Source organism: Atractosteus spatula, chromosome 14, assembly GCF_055471065.1.
Source record: "Atractosteus spatula isolate fAtrSpa1 chromosome 14, fAtrSpa1.hap1, whole genome shotgun sequence".
In the NCBI taxonomy this organism is placed as follows: domain Eukaryota; kingdom Metazoa; phylum Chordata; class Actinopteri; order Semionotiformes; family Lepisosteidae; genus Atractosteus; species Atractosteus spatula.
The window spans coordinates 20722985-20748797 of NC_142719.1; the positions used below are offsets into that span (position 1 = coordinate 20722985).

Here is a 25813-nt window from a genome sequence, read left to right on the forward strand (position 1 = left end):
ATCTTTTAATTAAGTCTTTGTTAACTTTTCAGTACTTCAAAAGCCAACAGATCAAACTGTAGAGTGATCTGGTGGAAGTGGTCCCGGTGCTGTGGGTGTTTGAAGAGTGTGTGTCTGTGCACACGGAGGGGGAAGGGAAGCCTGTGCTGCAATGATTTCAACCAACATCTGAAATCCTACTGTATTTTATTTTACATTGCATATGCCTAAATGCAATTTGCAGTATGCTTATCTAACATCTACCCATTAAACCTTATCGGTTCTACAGCTGGTGAGACTTTCTGTAGTGCCAAACTGATGCCTTAGATTGTTTCCAATGAGATTTGAATGAAAAAGAAGAACATTTTAAACTACTGTTCTTGAATAACTCACAAGAACATGGCACACTCAATTCAGGGTTAACAGGGGTAACATCAAAGTTACACTGGCAGGCTCAGGTAAAATAAAACATCCAATGGAAGCAGTCATATTAAAAACTTTCCAGGCTTCCAATAATGTGTGAGGAATGTGTAATTTGCTTATGTTAAAAGACCTGCCAAGAGTTTTTTTTTGCGTGTGAAATCTGCACAGCTGTCCAACTGTCCTAGTAATATGTAAGTATATAGTATATACAGTTCATCGTTTTAAAAAGAAAAGCTAACTGGCACTTTAACAATATCAGCTGACTTTTGCAGTATTTTCAGCAGTGACTCAATGAAGGGGAAATCCAGTTAGGTCATCAGTTGTGACCAAGACTAATGGATTGTAAATAAATGGAAAAATGAACAGACATGAATCGGCCTAAATCGCCCACAATTACATGCATTTCTAATCCTTCACTGCTAAGTCACTGAAAAGCTGTATCTGCCAGCTCATTAAAACTGTAGTCAAGTTTCAGTAAAAGTTAAAAAAGGCAAACCATTTCACAGGTTTTTTTCCCATATAACATAGTTTGAACAGAATCAAACACACCCTAACCCAGGGGTATTCCAACTCCGGTCCTGAAGGTCCACACACTAATTATTAAGTACCTAACTGAAGCCTTAACTAATCTACCAAAGTTGCTTGTTTGAATATTTTCATGTTTTTGTTCTACTCAAAAGCTAAGGCTTGGGAAAAGCAAAAATCTTACTAAGGAAAAGCAATAACTTAAAAGGTAACCTCCAACTTGTTTGAGAACTGACAATTAAAGAGCTCAGATTATCAAATCAAAACTAAGGACTCAATTGTGTAACATTTGTAACATTTTGTGGCTGGAAGAAAAACCAGCAGGTCTATGTCACCCCCTAGGACCAAGACTGGGAACTCCTGCCCTAACCCACTTCTGTCCCCTCTCTCTAGGTGTTGTATTTCCACCAGGAGAAGAATCAGTGCCAGGCCAGGGCCATGCAGGCCTCATTCCCCTTCGCCTCCCCAGTGTTCAGACTACCTGTTCATTAGGCTATGGGTGTACAGTAGTCTGCACATTGGTTAGGCTGGGCAGGGACTAGCTTCAAGGAGCCAAAAAACCTTATGCAGAGACTGCTACGGACTTCAGTGTCACAGTGCAACTCAACTACTGTACCTCAGTAAAAATCAACTGTTTTTCTCCTGTGTTAGTGATGGTCCTCAGAATTCTGCTACTTTCTTTCCTTATTTCCATATAAATATGCTTCTGTTATTCAGTCCTGTTTTCGGATATACCTATCCTTGACTGGAGTATTCAAAAAAGTTGATCCAACAGTATAATCATTCTTAAAGGTTTGATTCTAATAGAAGAAACAGGAGTTTTAATTTCAGAATGTTAACTGATTTCTTTAAACTAATTCTTATGATTATGCCAAAAAAATAATTGTTAGAAGCCTACAGAACAGTTTTTTATTTCAAACCTTTAAATATTAATAATGCGTAAGGCTGACTAATTCAAAGTAAAGAATCATGGCACACTAAAACAAATAAATGAAATTATCACATCAGTCAGTTGTGGTGTAATGACTGTTTGTAACTTCGGACCAGGTCTGTCTGCGTTGCCGTTTAGGAGACTCTTAAAACATGGAGGGCTGAGTACTTCCTGCAGACCTGGCAGGGATCGGAGCCAAGCCTGTGGCGGTGGGGTCTGGAGGGGGGTGGTCTCGTATGGGCAAAGGAATTTCCTTAAAGAGGTCTCCAGCAGAGTGCGAGCACAGACTCCAGCCTCTGCTGCAGGCTCTCGTCTCCTCTCCTGCGCATGCACAGAGCATCATTCAAAAGGCGTGGGTGCTGGATTCAATTTTGGACAATTACAGAGTGCAGGAAGAAGCGGGGCGGGATGCTTCTGACTCTAGGATCTGTTAGCACGTGTATATTTAACAAATTTGTGTTATTTGCCCTTAACTGTTAAAAATCACACTCTGACTTCCAAGGACAGAAGAAGTTGTCAGGTTTCAAAAGGGAGAGTGTAGAAGATTTGGGGACAATCTGAGATCAAATAAAGTGCCACTAGACAAAACCGATGGAAAAAAATAACATTCAGGATATTCCTCAACAGCTGGTTTCATCTGGAGATGTAAAGAAACAGGAACAGGACATTGGAAATTGTCTAGGGCCCTAATTAATCAACTTTTTTTTTTGTTTGGGTTGAAAATCTCCTCTTTAAATTAGGATGATTTCACATATTTCCCTGCATTCAGGCAGTGTACAGCTGTCCGACACAGGCAGTTCACAAATTTAAAGTAGCTCAGACCTTGCTGCAGTAATACACACAGATGCAGCATTTGGCTTGGCTGAAAACAGACCTTCCCCTCTAAAAAAATCACATTTAAGAAAACAGGTATACAATATGTAAACAGGATGTTGTTGCTCATTGCTGCTGTTTATTTGAACAGTCGCCCAGAGAGCAAAGCAGTGACACAAATGTGTCTTTCCCTGCTGTGTTCTGAGTATCTGCATTTCAGAGTTTTTTTTTATTCTAAACATCCAACTAAGTTACTATAAATGTTACATTTACAGTAGGATGACACTTGGGCATATTCTTAAAACACAAAATGGATAGGTTAAAACATGGTATAGTAATATCTTAACCCCCAATATACAGTATATGAGACACAACAGAACAAGTGTGCTGTCCAACAACAGCCCCGAAACAGGTATGTTACCTGCTTTTATCGGTCCAATTTTTTTACAGACAGGAATTAAACTGTGTAGCAGCAGCGACCACTACATCTAACCAGGCCAATTGAGAAGAGCTGGTCACGCTAGCTACAAGTCCCAACCACCACCAAAAAAAAAGATACCACTCCCTCCCACTCACCTCTTCATCCTTGTACCAGGACAGAGACTCAGCAGTCAGCACAAACCAGTACTCCTTGGATCCTCCTTTCATGATACTGATGTTGATGGTCAGCCAGCCCCGACGGATGACCTAAGGAAAGAAGGGGAAGATGGTGGAAAGGGGGAATGGGACATGGTGGGATCATGGTGGGGGTCAGGGCAGGGAGAGGAAGGGGGGTAAGGAGAGTAACACACATGAGTGGGGGGTGGGACAAATGGTGACAGTGACACGAACAGCAAGTGGCAGCTTGTGCTGTGGGAGACTGGCATCAGTAGACAGCCAAGCCAGGGGATTGTGGGTAACTGTTCACACTTCACATCTGGATCTACATCACTTGAGTCTCTCTGAATGCTCTAGCCACTCCCACAGTCCCACACTATACATCAAGACTCTCGGGCTGTTTCATTATTGCCATTTTTCTCTCTTTTTGCTGAAACTATTCCAAGAAAGGCAAAATCGTGGAACCCAATGGAGTCCTGGGCTTAAGAGAAGTTGAAACTGACACAGCTGCACAATGGCACTGAAGATGATTAAACCTCAGAACAAGGGAGGGCTTTTCGTTAAGTCAATTATTGGAATTCTGATGCGCTCAGCCTCGTCTGATGACAGGACGGAACCATGGGATTCCAGTGCTCTGCCCTGGGATCTTTCCGACTTCCTGAAGCAGCCAGGACAGAAGAAAGGCGAGCGACACTTAAAGCTGCACAAAGATGAGATCCAAATTTTAAACACCTGACAGTTTGGGCACCATCTAAGTCATGATCAGTCACCTGGAAACGTCACAAATGCCCTATGAAGAAATCATGACGCGGGTTTCTAAAACTGTACTATTAACTTCAAAGTCAACCACACAGGTACCACATATCGATTTGAAAACAAATTGAATGCACACGCAACAGAGATCCTGACCAGCAGTAAAAATCAGTGAAAGCATTAAGGTGGACTTGGGCTCTCTACATCAAATACATTTATTAGAACGTCAAAGCGCCAGTATTCACAAGCCTTCAAGACATAACAAGCAGGTTGTGTATATTGAAACATACCAAAAGTTCTAATAAAATTTTTGAAGTAGTGAGTTCCAGTTCCTTTTACTGCTTTCACTATATGTTTTACCACATAATAATCCTGGAAGATACTTATTAAATGATTAAATACTTGAAATATTTTTTTCATAAAAATGTATTTTAAAGATAAATGGGACAAAAGGGAGAAATGCAGTTGAAACTTGAGCAGCAATAAAAAGATTTGAGATATTTTAAAAAATGCCATATACATTGACATCAATTGAAGGGAAGAGAAAGCAAGTAGCATTAATACACTTTAGAAAATAGACAACAAAATTTGTTCTAATCAGGTATGTTACATTTCACTTAAAAATGTTGCATGCAATACTTTTTAATGAAGATCTTATAGGTACCCGTCATTGAAAATGAAGAAAAAATCCATTGCACGTCTACAATGACGTCAAATTGCACCTACACTTCAAGCGTGACTTCCAAAATTGTGTAAAAAGTGCTCCAGAAGTGTTAAACAGCATGAATGTAGCAGCAGCTTTCCAACAACTGAATTAAACTGAATTATATCCTTTCAATTGCGATTCTACGTTTTTTATTAGGAAAAAAAATGAAAAGGCTGTGTAATATCAAATATCAAAAACTGACAAAATATTAACAAAAGTTTTTACAGAAGAAGAGCCATTTATAAGCACACGTCCTTGACAGTCTGGGCCGACGCTCTTTGTTAGGGAACAGGCTGTTAGGCGTCAGTGTTTTAGTGGAAGCTACCCTACAGGTTACAGCCTAGAACTAGTCATGTTAGTCATGGTTAAGACAGACGCTCCAAGACAGGGTTACACAGGCAGGCCTGGGCAGATCGGGCGGACCGTTCGTTAGGGAAGCAGGCTGACAAGTGACAGAGGAGGAGGAGGCCTGGAGGGGAGTTACAGTGCTGCATTAAACAAAAGCCCAGGAGCAGGTGGTCTTTGGGGGCTGGTAGGAGAACACACTACCGGCTTTGTTAATGGGGTAGACGAAAGCCACGATCGGGTCAGGCTGATTCACAGCAGATGTTTCAGCTTCAGTCTTCCTTTACAGAGAGTGCTACAGCTAATATGCAGCTTTAATTTTTTTTTTGGGGGGGGGGGGTGGGAAGGGGTGAAATGCAGGGAGATCAAGGGTGTGTGCAGCCCCTGCTGTGTGCACAGCCACTGGGATGGGCAGAGAGACTGCTTCAGATGCGTGCACCTCAAGCTTCCTTCAGGGTGAGCTGGTAAACACAGGCACAGACCCACACACGCATCCGCACGCGGACGGTGTGTGGATTGGCGCCTTGTAGGAATCGCTGGATACAAAAAAAGAAAACATTAGGCAAGGCAGGACTGAACTGCAGCCTGACTCATTTCAAGATCCTGGGGGACCGATTCGAATTAAAGCAGAGAAAGAAACATTTTAACTTCATCTACAGGGGTGGAAGCAAATCAAGGCAAGAACATGGCAAAGCACTGCCCTTGTGCAGGCTAAGGGAAGAGTCAACTGCCTGAAAAACTGATGCTCTTTATACTGAGGGGGATCTGAAGCTGCCCCCAGGATGGAGGCCTTCGCCATTCTGAGCCACTCCAGAGCAAAGGAAGTGCCTTTTCTTTCTAAATTCCAGGCACGTCCACAGTTTCCCCCATCTGGAGGTGATTTGCAGTGACGAGACCACAAAGCAATGAGTCCAGCCTGGGTTTTGTTATTTGTTTTATGCGTCACGGTAACCCTTCGTGCCACCTCCCTCTGCGCACGCGCACACATACAACAGTTTCGACACAGTTTGCCAGAACTCAACTTCCAAAAAAATAAAAATGGAACACAAGGGAAAAAAAAACACTAAACAAAGTAACTTAACTCATACAGTTTGCCTTGCGTGGGAAAGGCCTGAGCCCTGCAAACAAATCGATAAGGGGGGCTGGTTTTTGGATTGTTTTGAAAATTTTAAGAAGTTAAAAAAAACACCACAGGGTTCAGAGAAGAACCGTCTGAAGTGGGCTGAAAAGCCAAGCCAAGAAACAGGACAGCAAAAGGAGAAACAGAGCAGGAAGGAAAGAAAGCTATTTCTTTAAAGTTAAAACATCCAATTGGACTCAGTAACTGGTCAGCAGTCTGGAAATCCTGAAGCAAAATCAATACAAAAAGCATCTTAACACTTACAGCTGTTTCTAAAGCACAAAGCAGCAGGTTCTATATAACTTATGGGACTGCTTGTGTAAAAGCAACCAAACACAACAATGCTGATCTTCTAATACAAGTATCCTTGGAGAGAAGTGAAATAGGGATTCAAGAAATGTTCTAGCACCATGAATATGATAACACACAGTTTAAGATCCCCAAGCTACATCAAGACACACCAAGAATGACCAAGATAAAGAAAACCTAGTTTAAGTCACTTAAAAACACCCAAGGAATGTACCAAACACCCTTGAACCCAAGGAATGTATCAACTGACACCAAAAATACTGAGCTTGTGCTCGAGGATCTTGTTTAATATTGTACCACTGTTGCAGCACCCTACAAAACTTTTTTTTATAAAAAAACCTCAAATCATCAGTAGGAAAGACATATGGACATAAGTCTATTTTTTAAAGTTGAGATTCATGCACATAAACCATTTCCCTCCAAAGGTAAATTTACATGAGCAAAATTAAACATCTGCCCTTCCCACAGAGCTGCAGAACAGCAGCACCTGAGGGAGTCTGAGTGTAGTGCACAGGCAGGTAACTCCTATTTCACTTTACTTCAGCAAAGACAGTCTGCTCATTTTTTTTAGCAACACATTGCTATTATTTGGCTGAGATTTTACCTCAAGTCACATCTGTACCCATTTATACAGCTGGCTATTTTCATGAGAGCAATCTAAGTGATGCACATCAGCACCCTATTTGGAATTTTGAACCCATAACCTTGAAGTGCCAAATGCAAAGCCTTAATAAATTCACACTGCTGTCACTTAAATTGACCCTTTATCAAGTACAGTAAGTGACCCAATTATGAACATTGCTCTTACCTTACATTATATTACCTATTGTTCAAAGGTGGGCAGCACAGTGGTGCAGTGGTTAGTATTGAGGCCTCACAACTCTGGAGCCCCGGGTTTAATTCCTGGAGTGCTATTTGAGGAGTCTGCATGGTTTTGTGTGAGTTTCCTCACAAACTCCAAAGACATGCTGGTAGGTGATCTGGCTATTGTAATACTGGGGCAGGTGTGAGTGTAAGGATGTTTGTGTCTGTGCTCTGCAAAGGAAGGGTGTAGGGTGTGTTCCTTGCACCCAATGCTTCCTGGGCTCCATCAAGTGATATGATGTAACAGCAAAGGCTGTCCAGCTATGATGCAGATCAGGAATTTGTCTCTGCTGCAGAAGTGATTCTTGTGCACTTTTTGGTTGATCAGACCACTTCAAATTCAGCTGAGACACTTGAAAATTTCAAAACACTAAGATTTTTTAAGCAATGGAGGATTCATGTGAGGTGGGAAAAGAAAAGATTTGATAGAGCGAATTATTAATTCCATCAAGAACAAAAATCCTAACTCGACAGCAGGGAAGCAACTTGAAGAGTTTATCCTCTACAATCTCCATGTTGTAACTGATTGGAAAGAATATAAACAATGTTACAAGGTGACAATGTACAAAACTTAAAATTTAAAGAGTTAAATTCACTCGCAGTGTGGACAAGAGATAATACAGAAATATGTTTAAAATATAGGGTAGTCTTTATACTGGAGGAGGATATCAAATAAAATACTCTATTTTTTTCTTCAAACTCTACATTAGTAACTCCTTACTGAAGTTACTGGTTTCTCAACATCATGTACAGTACAGTGCAATGTGCAGTACTTTTGTTGAAGCGTTTGAAAGTTGGATGTTGGATTTGAAAGGGAAATGCACATAACCCAAGATAAACACTGACTGGTTCTTTTGTAATAAGCTGTTGTACTTTCTCAGTAGCAAAGGTTAAGCATAGCATTTCTCTCCAGTCTTGTATCTTGCAGGATATAAATAATAATAATTATAATAACTGCTTACACTTATATAGCGCTTTTCTGGACACTCCACTTAAAGCGCTTTTCAGGTAATGAGGACTCCCCTCCACCACCACCAATCTGCAGCATCCACCTGGATGATGCAACGGCAGCCATAGTGCACCAGAACACTCACCACACAACAGCTATTAGTGGGGAGGAGAGCAGAGTAATGAAGCCAATTCATAGATGGGGATTATTAGGAGGCCATGATTGGTAAGGGCCAACGGTGCCTGTTTACAGTGAAGTGTCCCCGTCACTATACTGGGGCTTTAGGACCCACATGGACCGCAGGGTTAGCGCCCCCTGCTGGCCCCACTAACACCTCTTCCAGCAGCAACCTTAGTTTTTCCCTGGAGGTCTCCCATCCAGGTACTGACCAGGCACACACCTGAGCTTCAGTGGGTTGCCAGTTGTGAGCTGCAGGGTGATATGGTTACTGGCAACAAATAGTTGTTTACTATTTAAACTGGTTTATTTGGAACTAAAACTGAACTGAAAAAGCTTAAAGCTTATGGGAGTCAAAAAGATGACTTTCAAACAGCCAGAACATTAATTACAGAACTATGGAATGGACACTTTCCATTCATTCACAGATTCAATAATGTATTAGGTTCTACAGATCAATGACAACTGTCCTCAGTCAACAAATGGATTTGAACTAATGAGAACTCCTACTGGGTAAAGCAAAGTGCGATCACTCTGAAAAGATTTCAAACTCTTATTGTATACTTAACAACTAATGAAAAGGGTGAGGTTTAGCCATCGACAGCTAGAAATCTCTTCAGAAAGAGAGCTATTCTAGCACCTGAACAGACATTCTGGACTCTTTTACACAATTCATTTGTTAAAATTACATAGTTCCAGCACTTTGACACATCTGTATGTTTGGCAATAAGTACATACAGATCTGATGTCCAAAAGCTGTAAAACAAATTATTATAAATCACAGAATTTCTTCTACTGATTGGAAATGTTGATTAAAAATCACACCAAACAGAAAAAAATGCTAACTTTAATTATTTTGATTCATAGGAGGATTAAGTTCGAATTCTGAGAGGCAAAATTGATTTCAGAGGAAAAAAGTACCTTGTGTTAGTAACAATCTTATTGACCATTTACAAGAACACACTACACATGTACAATTTATTAAAGTACAGGGTGATTGCAAAGGCTGCCACTTCAGCTAATTAAAGTAACACTTTCAATTTCAAAAGTGACCACTATTTGGTTCTGGAGAAACATGATCCAGCAGGTTCGTTGCTAACAATCGATTAACTGACTGAACACATAGCCAGCTCACGTAATCAAAATAGTATGGTTCTTTTGTCAGAAAGACTTTCAGAACCAGGGCAACCGTTATTGTTCAGAAGAAACAGGGCCAACCCGTCTCTGACCATCTGTCTGACGTCCTGTGCACCCTGTTGAGAGTTCAGTGTGGAGAACCGTAGAGAACAGCAAAGCTCACATATAACCACGTCTACCCCTATAGTGCTGCATACTGTACTACAGTATAGAGTATGTGTGGTTAAAATACTTTATCACATCAGGGAGGGTTACTTATGTATTACCACACTGGCTTTAAACGAATAATAATATTGACCAACTAAAAGATATCACAAACTTATAATAATCAGCTAAAATAAACATGAATCCCTCCTCTGTGTCAAGCCTGCACATTCTCTCTCTGCCTCTGTGATTAGCACGCCCCACTGTAACCAGGAGCATATGTTACAATATAAAAACCTGACCACATTGAGACGTGGATTTGCTGGGTAGTAGGTAGTTGGGCAGGGAGAGGCTCACTTACAAGCCGTATTCGTCTCATTAACCGACTCTTAAAATATGCAAATTTGCAAAAGGTAAATCAGTAGAAGTCGAGGCCCTAAATTTCCTGGAATTCTTTCTCTGGGGGACTGGGAAGGTTAAAGTCATTTCAGAAATAAAAAATCTGAAGCAGGGAAGTAAACTAAGCTTGAGCAATTCGGTATCCGTAAATTATTTTCACTGTTGAAGCATATTAAGGGTTCAGCCAATGGCAAAAGGCACATCTCACTCATTCTCTTCCAGAAGTTGCACAGCCTGGAGGAATCTTTCAGAACTGCACCCTTTCTTTGCTGAAACAGGTCTGTCTGTCTAATCCACGGCTGACATTTCATAAGAAGACAACGGAGTCTAATCCCTTTTAGCTTTTTTCATCCAGATATTTAACACTACACTTCAGAAGCAAAAAATATTCTCCAAAAAAAAATGAAACCTTAAGGTTTGGAATTTCTAGATCTGAACTACACAATCACCCTTTACTTTAGGACCAACAATCACAAGAGATTTCCAGACCACTAATACCAGTAAAGAGGTAAAGGTTAGGTGGGAAAACAGCCACCTCTTAAAACAAAACAAAAACTGTGGAGAGAGTAGATATCCTACATGTAAGAATATAAAGATCAAATCTGAAAATAAATTTTCCTCTTTCCTCCTTGGGACCCAGATTTGAAAGGAAATCAATAGCCAGACACACACAAAAGGAAAATGTTTGTTTTCCAATTTTCTTGTTTTTGCTCACCACTCCCCATGGAAATTCAACGTCTGTCACAAGTCACAAGGCAAACCTGTAACCAGACCCACAGCAATGGACAGCAGGGACTCACCTAGCGCAGGGGAACCAAGGCCTCAGAAATGGGGGCAGAACCAGGACTGAACAAGAGGGCAGCGCTCTTTCTGAAGAAACTCCATTAGGGGTGAGGTGGTTGTTCTCACGAAGAAACTTGGAAGCTTTGCATCACATTCCCCACTATATCCATTTCCAAACTTGTTTTGTTTCAGTGATCTTAAGTAATGTAAAAGCACCCCTAAAGCTTTCCTCAATAATTTTATCATCCCACTCATTTAAATTCATTTTTTAATCCTAAGAAGGATGTTATAAGCCGTAGCTGTCCACTATGGAGCACACGTCAAACAAATTGAATACACCTTATATGGCTTTATTGATAAAGAATGAACCTTTCCCCTCCCCAAAAAAAAAATTATATATTTCTATTTATTAAAGCTGCTTTTTAAGTCACAAGGTACTGTTAACAGAGGATATTTGGATTTATTAAGAGGTGAGATTATTATAACAGACTAGAGCTTGATTCCATACCTTGTGATTGCCTCTTAAATTAACGTGTGTGGATGTCATTGCCACCTATCTGAACCTATTTAAGCTGTACTGATTGTAAAACATGAAGGCACACTGAGATCCAGTGACTTTAAAGCTATTGTCTTCAGATGTTTTTAAAAAGGTTTGAAGTGAAACAGCTAAAATATCCATCATTCTAAAATCACTTAAAAGACACACCATACTCTGATGACAAAGCAAAAATGTAGTGATTCTGTCCTGTTCTTTGCACAGAAGGAAGCACACACTGACAATACATACTGATCTCAATCCCTGCAATTTAAAATCAGAAACATACAAGTCTTTTTTTATCTGCACATTCTTCTAACTGCTTTTAGGTGTTACACACATGCACAAACAGTGCAGTAAAAAAGAAAAATTCAATCCTTAGAAAGTAAAGAGGCAGAAGTCTTTGAATCTCACAGCAGAGCAGACCAGAGATCAGAGAAAGTAGAAAATTCTACAATTAAAAACGGATCACGCCAAGGAAGCTCATTCAAAAAGTCAGAGCAAGAAGCAGGTAGAACTACATCCCCTACTGCTTGTTGGTAAAACTAGGAACTGGTTTCTGCCTCAGTGTTACTCTTGACCCTAGGTCTCTAATGTGGCAAATCTGAATAATTTTCTGTTATTTTACTAAAACAAAACTGATTAAAACAACTTTTACACTGCCCCATGGCAATTCAAGACATGTCACTTAACCATGACCAGGATACTCCCAGGGTCAGCACATAATAGGCAAATTTACATTTAAAACAAAGCATCTTTTTATCTCAAAGGGATTTGAGGCACCAACTGTAGTAAAGTTTGAAAAAGCCCGCTTTTTCATTAATGGTGGCATACTGTAATATACATCTTATTGTTTGGTTATCCTTTCTAAACATGTCCAGAAAGGATTAATCACATTTGTTACTTATCAGATAAAAATAATGTCAAGTCTCTGGTACTAGAGCTAGATTAAAAATTCGCATTAACTGTAGCACATGACAATGTCACACCAGTGACTGAAGTGGCGCATGATAATGATGTCACACCAGGCCATCAGAAAGTGTAAACAAAGATGGTAGAAGGACTAAATGAAAGGGAGAGTAAGGGCTGTTCAGGTGTTTTACAGGGCAACTTTGAGGGGGATATCAATTCACATTTATGTCTGTTTAGGATGAGAAGGAGAACATGTATATTTGAACCACTACATCTAGACAATCCCACAGATACCCTAGACAGAAAAAAGTGGAAATGAAGCTGTCACCTCACAAAATTAAATTAATTCTGAATGAAAGTACTCCTAAATTTCATATTAGTTACTACAGTATTGTAGGCCAGAAATAAAGACTACAGAAACAGCCTTATTCCACTTTATGGTCACCGGTTTACTAGCATTTCTTTCCAGCAAACATCTTTGCAAAGAGGTTGAGAGGGTAACATGCATCGTAATGCTCATAAGTGTTTCTGGCTGCTGCTCTCGTTGTTCATCTGGACCAAGTTGCTGTACAAGTAGTGGCTTTTGATGCTGCTTCTGTCCTGTAGGTGGCCTCAAAATAAACAGATGTCCACTACATGACTATGATAAATGAGAAAAATGTCAAACAGTAAGCAAGAAGAACAAATGTGCAAAGTGATAAGAAAGAGCAAACTATTTTGATTCTCTGGGTGCGATGCACATGGGACTACCCATGTCCTAACTGGAAAAATGACAGGAGGATGATATGGTGTGACATTATTACCATCAGATCAGTAGAGAGTTTTCAACAACTCGTCAACTTTAAAGTTGCTTTTTTTTGGACATGTCTAGCGGTAAAACCTACAGAAAGGCGTAAGTATTGTTTATGACAATCCAGCAGAATTTCACAAGACAAATCCTGAAAAGTCCATTATTCTTCACAGTTTGGTAACCAACTATGATAAGACATGGTTAAAATTGAGAAAAGTGCCCAGGGGTCACATCTGTACGCTGGGCTCCCAGCCTCCATTAAGCTGTTTTTGAAGTGAGCATTTCCATTAAGGTGTTCAGGCCTCACAGCAGTCAAACACAAGGAAAGGATGTAGGGTGGCCAAGTGATGCTCTTAACATTGAGAACATTAAGGGAAATGCTTCTGGGTTTAAAATGATTAGATTAGAAATGGAGAAGTATCTCCAACAGCAGTGCTCATCAGCTCTTTAAAGCCAAAGGTTCTAAGAGGTTTTGACCATCTTAATCTTGCAATTAATTAAAATGTCATTTATAATAGCAATACTTTATCAGCACTGCTCCTGTTGGTCTTTGATCACTACAAAAAACAGAGCCGGGTTAAACTTGGATTGAATAAAAATTCACACCAGTTTTAGCAGTATTGCTGCAAAGCAATTCGAGATTAAATATACACCAATTAAGTTACAAAACAAAAATGAGGATGGCCATTTATAAGTCATGCCATTTTGACTGCTTTTTCCCTCAAAGTTGATAACTAAAGATCAATTACATTAAAGGTGAAATTGCTACTAAAATGTATATCTGTTATTGCCAACAGATTCTTTTGGAGGCCTTAAAACACCATGCGGTCGGTTGGTGGTTCAATACACCTGGCCAAGCATGGGTCCCTGTGGAATTTAGAATAAGGGGAATGACATCACAAGGCCACACCCTGCTGACCAAATACCTCCTTTGTTGGCTTTTGTTGCTCCAGCGACCTGACGGCCAGGCTGCCCAACAGAGAACAAAGATGTCTCATTTCCTGCACTGAGTCTTGTGAGAGAAACACCAGCTAAAGAGAACTGCAAAGGGCTGTCCAAGCACAAAGTACAGAAATATAAAGCTAGATACTGGATCTCAGTGTGCCACAACCACAACAGTCAAATGTATATGGGAACACACCCAAGTTCACTCTTAAGAATTTATTAATTTATTTTAAAATGGTGTATATGCCAGACAATAAACTGAGCTTGCTGGAATAATGAGCTCATAACCTGAAGATCAACCAATAAATATGGCAATTAACACCTATGCTAATATAAAGAAATTTAAAAGAATTCTAGGTGGTGAATCAAATAGGACATTTATTTGTGAATTCTGGTTTTGTGGTTGTATGATTGCATGAAGTTTGGGCTTAAAAATGCAGTAGGTCTGTGCTCTCGAAGAGCACAGAGCAAGAGTGTTCTGTGTCTGATACTCTTCTATTACATTACAAAAGATGGCTTCCAATCAGGAGCTTAGTGAAGCTGGAAAGCGAGATCACCCGAGTTGAGGCCTCCAGGCTCTTCCATTACCGACATATGCAAAGCTCTGGTTTCACAGCCGAAAACTGTTCTCCTTTTGTTGTTTTTTCCCCAAGCAGCATATGTCCTAGTGTTTAAGTATATTCATCACAGAGACTATGTTTTATGTATTTCCTTTCTCCAGTTTGGAGTTGGGAAACAGTTTTTTTTACTACGGACTTTTAGGAATTTCTGCTTCTGTTTTAGAGGTGCAGAGCTCTGGAATCAGGAGGAGAGCTGCTCCCCAATTAACACTGCTAGTTTACGGGTGGCCTGCCAGGCATGAGGGGGCGATCCGCTAGTGTAAAACGCCCCTAGTCATCATAGGAATGGATGCAGTCCCAGCAACACTCCAAACAATCACTCTACAGGGAGTACTAGCTGCAAAACCGACTTCAGGTAGAACCCTATCTATTATTCACTTTGTTCCATGCAAGCTGTGCAGGTTTGGTGTTTTTTAGAGCAGGGCTCTCAAAAGTGGCCCAACAGAAACAATGAGCACGTCTGCCTCAATGTGCGTTTCAAATCCGGCCTGCCCCATAAATCGGGTCCAGCTGCCCCACATGGCTCCAGCATCTCTGCGGAGGGCTGACCCTGCTGTCCATCATGAGGGTCCTCTAACAGGGACAAGACATACGTGGACGTGTCGGGGGTACTTACCAGGATTTCACCCTTTTTCGCAGAAAGTGGCAAAGAGTGGGGAGGTGGGGGGTGATGTTGGATCGAGGGAGATTATGGGAGAGGAAGAGCAAGCGTGCAAGAGAGGAGAAAGAGAGTAGAGAGCACAGAAGAGAGAGAAGGGGAGGGAGGCAGCATGCAGAGGCATTAGGTGAGGAATGAGAAAACAGAAAAGAGGAAGAGGGAGGTGGGAGAAAGAGCGACAGAAAACAAAAGAAGTTACATGCAATTAGATCATCATCACATCTGTTAATGCCATTTCCTCTTCAAGATTGTTACTTGCACTGCTGGCACCTTCGTATGCACATTAATAGCTTGATTCATGCAAATAATAATTAAAAAAACATCTGGTTAAATAACACAGCAAAGAGATTAATTTAGGGTTACTATGGGGTGCAGAATGATTCCAACTGCAGCAAAGTAAAACCAGATTATCTTAAACACTTACTCCGGCTGGAACGAACTAAGTTAAACCACAGTCTTAGGTTAAAGATGGAAACTGCAAATCTTTTAATGTCCGCAAGAGTGTTCAGTATGAAAAAACGCCACTCGGTGTAAAAAGACCATGTCCATTCTGTATCATTAAAAAAACTTCCCCACTATTAACCTGTCACATCTGCTAAAGAAAAATGGGTTACAATCCATTGCAATTGGAGCTGTATAAAAAAAAATATACCCCCCACCATGTACAGAAAGTATACAGGTATGCGTAACATATTAAGGGTCTGAGCATGGAATAGGCCTGGTGCTCTTGGACTAGTCCACAGGATTTGCCAGTTACCCTCTGAGGGGCTCCAGCCAAGATCTGCAAACAGGTGCCAACTTGGAACAGGCAACTTTGGGAAATGTGGCTTTCCTCTGACATAACACCATTTCCTCTTGATGTGAAGCTGGCTAAGGGAAACCCAAGCAAGGCAATGAGAACAGACAGTCAACCAGCGAGTAGGAGACTGAAAAGCTCACCGACAGAGGTGTTAGTTTAGGAGCGAAAGCACTTGCTAGGGTTCCCTATACCCCTCTGTGAGAGACGCCAGGGGGCTGTCAAGACAGGATCAGGCACCAGGAGTGAGGTGACCTTAAACATCCTAACTGAGATGATGAGAATTAATTAACTCCAAAACTAACCCTACAACAAAACACCGTAATGGCAGAAGAATGGAGCCACAACTCTGGATGTTCCCTTTTTTATACTCCATTGTTAAAGAGACAGTCGGTGAGGAAGTGGGCTGCAGCAGACCAGAGAGGTACCTGGTTAGGGATGGCTCTCTTCTTGTTGACGTGAGTGTTTCTCTGCTGGGCGCTGGGTGAGGGTGGAAGAAAGATCAGAAAGGGGGGGAAAAAAAAAGACATGCATCATTTCACAAACGCAGGAAAAAAAGGCAGCTGTGAACGTATATAAAAAAGTCTAAGTCCTAATCATTTTAAAAAAATGTTGAAGCAGGAGCTGGCAGATATGGAATTCCTTGGGAGCGCCAAGAGCCCACCTGTTTGGATACCCTGGGTTGAAATTCTCTTCCAGCTTTCTGAACTTCTGTAAATCTAGACTGAAAGTGACGTCACAAGAGAATTAACATGACAGGGCTTTTTTTTATCCATGCTCAAGCACAGGCATCAAAAACCAGCCAAACAAATGGATGCATGGATGGTAGCTGGATGAGCAAAGCTACCAGGTGGTGTGCTATACATTACAATCTGCCATAATGTATATCATCCCCACTCCACCTAAGCAAAAAAGCTCAAAATGTGCAGGTTAGGTTTGCGAGGATTAGAGCTGATGAGTCAGTAATTCAGTAGAAACCTACACCTTTACCAATGAACAAGCTGCCCCCGAATTAACTTGCAGCCCTCACCCAGTAGTAACTGACCAGGACATACGGACTGGGAATTTCCACAGGAAAAATAGAAAGATCAACATCAACCTAATGCTTTTACATTGATACCCGTTTATACAGCTACAAGTTTAACTGAGGTAAGTGAAGCTGATACAATCCTAAACAAATTATCAAAGGGGTACAATAGCTGCGCTCCATCTGGAATTTGAACACATAACCTTCCAATTACCAGTCTAGAGCTGTAAGCACCCCTGAACACAGCTGAATAAGATGATTTCAGATGTGAAACACTGGCCAATGAAGAAATACAGAACCTGATCTGATCTACTTGATCTGACCATAGCAGCATCAGACATCCTGATTAGTGATTACATCCTGATCTGATCTTTCCTTGGTAGTCTCCTAAACTGGCCTAATGAAAAAAAGGCAAACTAGAAACCTAAAAGCCCTTAAAAAGCCTTTTCAGATTAGATCCTCACCTAAAACAGAAAGAACAATAAAAGTTATACAATCCTTCAACTGGAGATTAATTTGAATTAAGGTGCTTTGATGACAAAAGCCTTACAACGTTTTACAAGCCAATCCCTCCTCAAACCCGTGCAAACACAAAGCCAAACAAAGAAACCTAATATTCAGTAGCTGCAGATAGCTTAGTGAGAGTCTGCCCAACAGGCTCAGGGAAACTAAAGTGAATCTTTACTTTTCAAACAGACACCTGCTCATGTCAAAGGTGGAACTACGTCTGTTTGATTTTGTTTTAAACAACTTGCCTTGTTAAAAGTAGATTTCATGTATTGTACCTTGGTTTTATGCAGCATTAAGAATTCAAGCTACTTCTATCACTCATTCAGACCATTACTGAGTTAGACATGGAGTTAGGAAAGGGCATTGATATGAGACATCATTTCCCAGCAAGCTCAGCAGCTTTTGACTCATATCAAAAGAGTCAAGGCTCTTGTTTAAAACTCAGGTCAAACAAGCAACTGCCAAGGCTGATTAAGGAACTGCTAAAGTCTGAAATGTGGTTTGTCTTACCAAATACATTCAGTATGCATACAAGACAGGTATTTTCTACTTTGAATTTTTTTATAGATCAACCTTTAGACTTGGACAATTAGCTATTTAATGAAGCATTAGAGGTCATAATTATTCTTTTTCACGAGCACTGGAATTTACAACTTACTATTGTGCACAAAAACACCTTTGCATACATATGACTACTCAAAAAGTCTGGCTCACAAACCACAAGAATTTAGTAGGATTTTTTTTTGTCAATTTAGGATCCCAGACAAAATCCACCTACAAACACAAACTGCAACTGCGCTCTAAAGCACAGCACCAATAGCTTGTTCCATTCTGTTTCCCAAAGATCAGCCAGACATCTAAAAAGGAGTGGTGATATTTTTGAAAGGAGTCATATTCTTATCTAGGGATCCACAGATCTACTAAACCTGGAGGCATGAGTGATGAATAAGTAATGCAATCTCCTAAAGCAGGAATCTCTAACCTTGATCCTGGGAGAGCCGCAATACAGCAGATTTTAATGATCACCTTAAACCATCAATTTAAGACAGATTTTGAGATCAATTTAATTGCTTCAATTAAGCCAGGAAAGGCTACTGCAATTCTTGACAGCTAAAGGGTGTTTCTGTTTTCACTTCAAGTGATCTCAAAACTGTTTAACAAATCATCTGCTTCTCTGATCAAAAGGATAACTTCCAAACTTCTAGAAAACGATGATTTAAGGGTAATCCATAAGAGCTGTCGATTTGGGATTCTCCAGGATAAAGGCTCGGTAATCCTTGTCCAAGTTACATTGCTTGCCAATGTGTTTCAAACAATAGGTCTGGATTGTCTGCAATAGGATCTGAACTGAAAAAAAGAGCTTAGTTCTAAAAGTGTACAATACATAATATTTTTTTGTACTGTGATAACGGTATAGTATTTTGTATTGTAAGAATATGCAAATATCCATAATAAATAAGCTTAGGAAATGACCCCACATTCAAACTTTTGCCTACACTGATGCATGCTAAAACAAGGATCTGAGGGAGAGTGGGCTACATACTTTGCAAATCCAATGAAATCCTCGTGGTTGGTATTGATGTAGGAAAGCTCAATATCAATAAGCAGCAGCACCTGTAAGAGAAGGAAAAACTCATCAATCCATGAAATGGCTATGATGGCAAAGTCACATTCAAGGGGGATTTTGTCTGGTTTAGTTTATCTTGGCAGTTGTCATCATGTTATTTAATCTTCCACAACACCTCTGATGTAAGGAATTGTACCAGGAGAGATCTCGAGGACTTCTATATGGGAGTAAATTCTCATGCGAAGCTCAAAATTCAGCCTCCAGGTTTTACGGTTGAAAGTGATTAACATCAGCCTAAATCCTCGCACAGCCACTAGCAAGCAGCACACAAATGAAAATGGACAGCAGCAGTAATGAAGAATAAGCCCTGCCCACTTTTTCACAAGGCATTCTTACATCAAAGAAGTATATCGAACACTTTAGATATTATAAACTATTATAAAATCTATTTTATCTGTTATTATAACAATACAGTGTGTTATAGTGACATCCTGCACTTACAGGGGTGCTGATATAATGGGTAAAATATTCGTGTATGGATCAGAGGATGCCTTTGAGACAATTGCTTTTAAAGGCACTTTAATGTTATTACTATTCTGATTACTCGGCCAACTTCCTTTCTTTAAGGTTGGGTTTGGGTATTTAGCCAGCCATGTTGCAGAAGCAGATTGTCCAGCATCCTTTAAGAAACATCTGGATGAGATCTCCAAATTAATAAACTGTTAGCAAAAAAGTGACAATTCTGTCTACTTTTCATGTTAATGGATAATCTCCCACTGGGGTACACCTCACACTGGGACAGCCCAGAATTCGTTGTACAGCAGAGTCTCAGCTACACAGCAGATAAGGTGACGAAGTACTGAGCTGGATAAAGTCCATCCATTATCACTGTTGTGTGAAGCTGCTTATCACACAGAGGGTCAAGGCAAGCCAGAGCCTCGCCCTAAAGTACAAAGTATACAATGGGATAATTGTTACCAGGCCCACAGCTACTGAGCTTCAGTGATCTGGTGAGATCAAGCTTAAGGACTGTTTACCTGCTGGCCCAGTGATAACCTGATGACCATACTCCCAACCTCCAACCTCTCCCAGGACTGACCTGATCCTTGGTCTTGCCTTCCCTCTCGCGCACGTAGGTGGTGACGATCCTTTCGGTCTCCTCCCGCAGCTTGGGGTACGAGCCAAGCTGCAAGAAATGACAAGAGAGGGACGAACCAAGAGATGCGGTCTCTGCACCCTCCCAAGATGGTGCCCTACCTCCTCAACACGACGCACCCCCCCCCAAGGGCCAGAGCACAGTGATCACTCTCCTGCACAGAAGCCACACTGCTGATTCCCTGAGGACACTTGAGATCTCTGGATTGCCAGGGTTTTAGTCACGGAAACTGTGTTAGAAACATTTAAAACATTCGGTAATGGAAGTATTTGAATGTTGAAACTAATGAAACATTCCTCCATTGACATGACTGAAAGTAACACATTTACTGCACTTGCTGGTGCACAAACTGCTTTGTGTCCTCTAACAGTATTCAAATCGAGGCATAAAAGTCAATCGCATTAAAATATGTCAACGATTCTTACAATTCTCACCACACAGCAAGCCACCAGAAACAGAAACACAGAAATCACTACTTTAATCGAAACTGAAAGAGGTTTTTTGGCAGGTTGCTTTAATGGTTTCATAGGCATTACAGGTTGTGGCTAACAGGAGTCTGTGATTGCTGTGCCATGTCCTGGGCTGTATAGGAAAAGGAAAAGACGTTAGAATCCTTCAGAAAACCCACACTCAAGCACACAGAGAAACTGCCAAGGCCCCTGCCAGAAAGCCAGCATGCACAGGCTGGGGCTGATAAGGATGAAGAGACCAGTAAATTAGTTTCAAATCTCATGCAGAAGCTTGAATAGCTTACAACTCTACTGCAAGAAACCATCAGCTTGGAATGGCAGATTGAAGATTTAAATTATCTAAAAAACTAAAGTAGATTCTACGTGCCTGAATATGCCCCTACATAAATGAGTATTGATGATAAATCAGTATTGATGCACAACAGGAACACCAGAATTAGGTTATTGATTTCTGCATATTGCCTGCTTGTTCACGCAATCTCTCATATTGCATTTCATATTTATACAAATATTTCATATTTGCCAAAGGTAACATTACGTTTTAACAGATTAAACAATAATCTGGGATTGAGACCATTCCAGCCTCTGAACAAAATCCTCAAACAAGACTTCAGAAGTGCAGAAGTATTTGTGTTGTGCAATGCTGCACAAATCTAGTTGCTGCAACCTTTTGAGCAGACATTATTACTAGACCAATAATTTAGCATGGAAGGAAAATCTCTTGTGCAAAGGCAGATAAACCAAACAATGCCTAAATACAACTTTGCAATTCCAAGCAGGTGGTTAAGTTTTGATCGTCATGAATGATTGTAATGAGCGAGTGCAGTTCTAGAAGACACCAGCAGAGAGCACTGCTACCAGAAATGTGATCCCCAAACACTGCAGTTCCCTCCTCACACTAGTATGACCAAGCCTACATCCAATACTTTGTATTGTGAAAACTATTAGATTTCTCCTTGCCCTTTTTTATAATGCATCAAATTAAAATTATATTGTTATCTGTCCATTAATGAAGTACAAATCTGTTGTTGTTAAAAGCAAAATTTAAAGTCTAAAATTTCTTAACATCATGCACTGCATACAGCATTCCTATGACAAAGATGGCAACAGGGCAGTAGCTGAACTAATCAGTCCTGCAAGATCTAGTGCTGTTTTGTTTTGCTTAAGAGGAGATGCAGTGACAAATTAGACTTTTCTTCCTGATCAGAGGACCATAGACTATCTGCACTAGCTGCCCTGAAACAAGATCAGTCAGAATTCAGCTACAATGGCCAGCATCTACAACATATGGGGTTGTCGCAAAAGTAATGCAAGGGCTTTGAGCAAGACAGATCTATTTAACAATTCTACTGTCCAAATGTCAGAGGCAGATTACAAATGTGTACCTCGACTATTTAACAAAGAAGGGGGATTCACCATAAGACATCTGTTTTTCCAGCTCACTAGCAAATCATTCAAAGAGTGGGTGACTGGATTGAAGGAGGAATACCACAGCCAGAAGACTGTAGGCCTGTTACCCTGTGATGGCACAGGATTGCTCACTTGCCACCTGGACTGAAAGGTGAGGAAGGCAAAGAGCTGGGGCTCTAGGGGGGCAGCACTGAGGATCTGCAAGACCTACACTAAAGAACATTAATTCTGCTGATTGGTTTCAGAATTGCAGTGTGAAATGCAGGGAGCTGTTATGTTGTACACATTTCTTTGGTCAATCATCTCCAAAAAGATAAGGGAAGATGATAAATTAAGGTGAGAAAAGGATGTGTAATATAATGAAACAGCTGTTTTACCCATGACATGTCAACCTGGGTTGGGTCAATCCCATTGTTTACTGTGCTTTGTCAGCCTGGGACTCTTAACAGCATAAGCAGGCATTTAATAAAAAAATGGCAACTTGAGTGGCTTTAGCCTTTGCATCAAGTTCAAATGTCAAAGGTCAATCATACAGTGCCAATACTGGGTTGGCAGCAATGGTGAAATGCTGAATAGTGAAGATGCGCCATAATGCCATGAGGGAGCTGTGAATTGTGCACAGCAGGTTCCATTGTGCCATGCCTTGGACATGCGCACTGAAGACAATCTTGTCCAATCTTGAGAGACCAGTCCAGTTGGACTGGCTCCGTTGTGTGTAGTAAATCTAAAGCACATGCTGCACAACAAAGGAAAGAGGAAAACTTCCCTTATTTCAAAGTGGAATGTTCCTGATGTTGCAGCAACCATTAATCTGACAGAATGGACTTTAGCTGTCCACGAGTGTTTGAAACCCACTTGAGCAAAACTGAAACACTGCAGCACTCTTCCTCTATAGCAAAACGGATTATACCCATCTTTAGTAATTAATGCAGTCTGCTATTTGAGACACTGCCTGTGTGTGTTAAGTGCCAGCCATTTTCTGAGAGCAGCTCCGGCTGTTAATCAGCTGCTGGCTAGACATTTTTAAATATCTTCCCAACAATAAAAAATAAATATGTAATAAAAATTCAATTCTTATTGCCTTAATGCACCCTAAAAGTGGCCTTGATTTTTCTTCATCTGTCGGATGTCATGTTTAATATTGTACCCTTGTACTGGGAAAATGAGTTTTAAGGAAATGAGCTCCTTGTTGCGTGAGACATGTACCACAGATACACTTCCCCTGCTTAAGATTTGTTTGTAACACTACTCTGCTTCCCTTGTGGACTTCCTCCTCCAAACAGGTCTGGTGTTGAGTTAAAGCATCTCTTTTTACTGGAGAAAGGGTCACATGATAACTTGTGCACATAAAATACGACATACAATATAGATACGATCTAAGAGAATGCGAATTAAGCACAAAAAAATTCATAGAAAGATATTTTGATCTAGTCCTACTCTGTATTTCATTAATGAGCTAAATAATTACAAGCTCAGTGTAATGTGTAATCTTTGGATTACTGACTTTCATGTCACGTGCATAAATGGCACTTCTATTCCTATGACTCCATCTAACTGCAGTTCTTTCTTAGGAAAAAGTGTAGACACTTTCAACTAAATCTGAAGGCGGAAAAAGTGATTCAAAATCCAGATGTGCTTATTGGAACCAGATTTGGTGATCTCTTGGCTACAAGATAGGCTTTTGCTAAATACATCCCCTAAATCCATCGGAAACTGTGAGGTGGTACCTCGTGTAAAGCATTTTCATGGTAGGGTTAGAAAACTCTTGTTCAATCATTTTTGCTCCTTCAGTAAAAGCTCTGTGATTTTCTTCCACCACACTGTGCAGTGAGAACATTAGATGGAAATGATGGTCTGTTATGTCAAATGCTGAAACAGGTTTCAATCAAAGTGGAACTAGCTGAACATAAAAAGCCAGGAGGCAAACAGCTACAGGTAGAGCAAGAGCAGATTTAGGCTAAATTGTAAGACTGGACAAGACAGTTTATACCATCTGTTCTTTTGCAATCATTCCATTTCTAACTTGCTGCACATCTCAATATATGTATTCTCATAATGGCATATTTTCTCCTGTATAGGTCTGCAAGGATAGCCACAGATGTCTGTCTGACTTCACTTTCAGAATTTTCTAAATAGTTGTTCCACACTTCAACTCATTTGAAGCCAACAAGATATCCCTTAACACATTGTGTTAACACGTGGATTGAAGAAAGTCATCCTGTCCATATAAAGGGGCTGTCAGCTCAAATCATGTTGAAGTGTATTTGGAAATAATACTGAGAGAAGTGGCTTATAGGGAGGTGATGCCAATGGTGACAGCTGATCAGCCAGGGAAACTGGCTCCAGATTCTAAGAAGACACTATTCAAAGTGAATGATCTCTTACTGTTACACGTCCTACAACTTCAACAGACTTGTGACTAGTGCGATTCCAAATTGCTCCCTCTCCCAGAGTCCTCCTGCACTCATCAGCTTTGACAAGTCTTCCCAGAAGTCGTTTGTGAAGGAATGGTTATTGGGAAAGGCAAACCGTGACAGAGCAACAGACATGAAAGCACCCATCCTAGCGACAGAGGCAACAGGGAGGAAGATAATTTTTTGGCAATCACAGATGATATAAACTGCCATTTCCAGAGCAGGGAATTGGGTTGATGTTGGGTATGATGGTGGAAGGATGGGGGAGCAGACACGACAATATCAAGGATATTTGCTTTCTTTTTTTGCTTCTGACATTTATGGTCAAGGATGCTTAGTGGTTTATTTACCTTTTCTGCACACTTTCGGACTAAGGCGGTAAGCTCAGAGACGACAAGGTCAACACATTTCAAACTGGGCTCTTTCAGTTTAAGAATCTGTTTTTTCACAATGGCTTCGAAAGCCAAATCAGGAGTAAAGAGACCAGTTCTGGATCAGGCACACAGAGGAGAAGGGAACATGCAGCCAAGAGATGGATGGAAAAAAAGGGATGGGAGAGAGAAAGAGATAGCAAGACAAAAATGCATTTTTAGTCAGTTAATTCACATCTCTGTACTAGAACATTTGAACATACATGTATATCAAATTACATGCAGCATGCTTGCTTAACTAAGTTCCTCTCAAAATCATGAGCTTTCTCCACCTGTGCACAATTTTCAAGGACATAATTGTTAACATAACTGTTCTTCTAATCTTGTGGAAACAGCACAATTTGAGATGAAGATGGCCATGCAGTTGAAACAGTCACATAACACTGCAGGGATCACATCTTGAAGGCTAACCAGAAGGACTGGACTACAGATGAATTTCTTGTCTGTTAAAAACAGCCCATAATCATCACTGTATGGACTGCATACACAGAGTTCAGACACAACACGTGTCTATATCAAGTCAACCTCATTATAAATCACATGGCTTCAAGCTGGCAAGACAATTTTCATTTTGTTTTATTATATACGCTTTGATCTGCGATGGCATTTTCAATGTAC

General features: G+C 40.5%; 1 protein-coding gene across 3 annotated transcripts in view; it reads right to left on the bottom strand.

Annotated features, from left to right (window-relative positions):
- Positions 1 to 25813, bottom strand: part of dnm2a (dynamin 2a) — a 93041-nt gene that overhangs the window by 21074 nt on the left and 46154 nt on the right. For 2 of the 3 annotated variants that reach the window (XM_088931657.1, XM_088931655.1), the window contains exons 11-14: positions 20414 to 20500; positions 19291 to 19361; positions 16639 to 16690; positions 3248 to 3358 (exon numbers count right to left, since the gene is read on the bottom strand). In XM_088931657.1, coding sequence (XP_088787783.1) covers positions 3248 to 3358; positions 16639 to 16690; positions 19291 to 19361; positions 20414 to 20500 — 321 coding nt within the window. Of the gene's footprint in view, positions 1 to 3247; positions 3359 to 16638; positions 16691 to 19290; positions 19362 to 20413; positions 20501 to 25114; positions 25254 to 25813 lie in introns of all 3 variants that reach the window. The other variant, XM_088931656.1, reaches the window with a different exon arrangement.